The following is a 1,701-nucleotide window of genomic DNA, read 5'->3' on the forward strand; positions in this document are numbered from 1 at the left end:
GGGAAAAGCGTAAACAAACCAAGCCTTAAGTTAATTGGATACGAATCGTTTCATGGTTAAGTGAATGGAAATTTCACTAAGATTGGAATAGTGAAATTTCCATTCACTTAACCATGAAACGATTCGTATCCAATTAACTTAAGGCTTGGTTTGTTTACGCTTTTCCCTCCGGTTTTTTGTTCTATGTGTGCCATAAATATCGCCATCCGCTTTAGAGAAAAATTTGTAGTTTGGAATCAGTAGTTCTTTGACTGCTATTTCTAAATTTTCAGTATGTTGGAGAAGCAACTCAATTGCTAATCCCTGTATATTTATGATGATATATAGATAGATAGATAGATAGTGTATATCTCTATGTGTGTGTGTGTCTGTGTTTGTTCCCTCACCACCACTTGACAACCAGCATTAGTGTGTTTATGTCCCCATGACTTAGCCGTTCAGCAAAAGGGGCCAATAGAATAAGTACAAGGTTTTAAAAAAAAAGAAAAAGAAGTCCTGAGGCTGATTTGTTCAACTAAAACTTTGTGAAGCAGTGCTCCAGTATGGCCACAGTCAAATGACTGAAACAAGTAAGAAACAAAAGATATCTTCACTTATTTGTGTACAATCTTTGTCTGAATAAGCTTTTGATTTGACCTGACAATCTTACCTGTTATAATAAATTCTATTTTTTTCATCTTTTGCAGGTGCTTTCCATGTTTCCGAATGTGTGCAAGTTGTTATGGTCCAGGAGAGAAACAATGTTTAACTTGTTCTAGTAATTTCATTCTTATAAAAGGTTCTTGTTTCCCCACCCCTTGTTCTATGGGATTTTACCAAGACATCAATGGCACTAGCAATAGTCCAATATGCAAAAGGTATTTAGATAATAACTATGTTGTACCTTTGTTGATTTTTATATATATATATTGGGTTGTCCAGAAAGTTTGTGCCGATTTATAGCAGCTTACCTTTCGACTTATTTTAGAACATGGTTGAGTCCATAAAATAGGATTTGACTACACCTCCATTTATGCTATCTTTTCATGGAAGAAGGTTTATGTTCCTATAATCTGTGTTAATTCTGTAACCCTTTGAAATGGAAGATAAGAAAGTTCATTTTCAGCACTTGATGCTTTTCTTTTTCCGTAAAGAGAAAAATACCTCACAAGCAATCAAAGAAATATGCGCAGCTTACGGTGATGTTTCTTTATCCGAAAGAACTGTATGGAAGTGGTTCGTAAGGTTCCGAGCTGGAGATTGTAGCCTTATTGATAAAGAGCGATCAGGCAAACCATCAACTACAGATGATGACCAAATCAAGTCATTAATTGAGAATAACCCACATTGCACAACCCAAGAATTGGCAGAAAGCCTCAACCTATCAAAATCCGTCATTCATGAGCACCTGGTAAAGCTTGGGTACACAAATCGCTACGATGTTTGGGTACCACATGAGTTGAGTGAGAAGGACCTTTTGGAAAATTGGCACAAACTTTCCGGACAACCCAATATATATATATCCATATGTATATTTATCCTTATGTATCTTTACAGGTTTCTCAGTCTCTATTTAATTAACATTAGTACTTATGTTGAGGTATATGTCTATATATACCTATGTGTCTGTGTAGGTCTCTCTGTTTAGATCACTGTGTTATTACCTGTGTTGATATGTATGCGATATATATATATATATATATATATATATATATATATATA

General features: G+C 34.8%; 1 protein-coding gene across 4 annotated transcripts in view; it reads left to right on the forward strand.

Annotated features, from left to right (window-relative positions):
• The window catches only part of LOC106883330 (proprotein convertase subtilisin/kexin type 4), a 146,180-nt gene that overhangs the window by 137,877 nt on the left and 6,602 nt on the right, over positions 1 to 1,701 (forward strand). For all 4 annotated transcript variants that reach the window (XM_052966058.1, XM_052966059.1, XM_052966057.1 and 1 more), the window contains one exon: positions 687 to 857. In XM_052966058.1, the coding sequence (XP_052822018.1) occupies positions 687 to 857 (171 nt within the window). The remainder of the gene's footprint in view (positions 1 to 686; positions 858 to 1,701) is intronic.

This window comes from Octopus bimaculoides, chromosome 3 (genome assembly GCF_001194135.2).
Source record: "Octopus bimaculoides isolate UCB-OBI-ISO-001 chromosome 3, ASM119413v2, whole genome shotgun sequence".
Taxonomy (NCBI): Eukaryota; Metazoa; Mollusca; class Cephalopoda; order Octopoda; family Octopodidae; genus Octopus; species Octopus bimaculoides.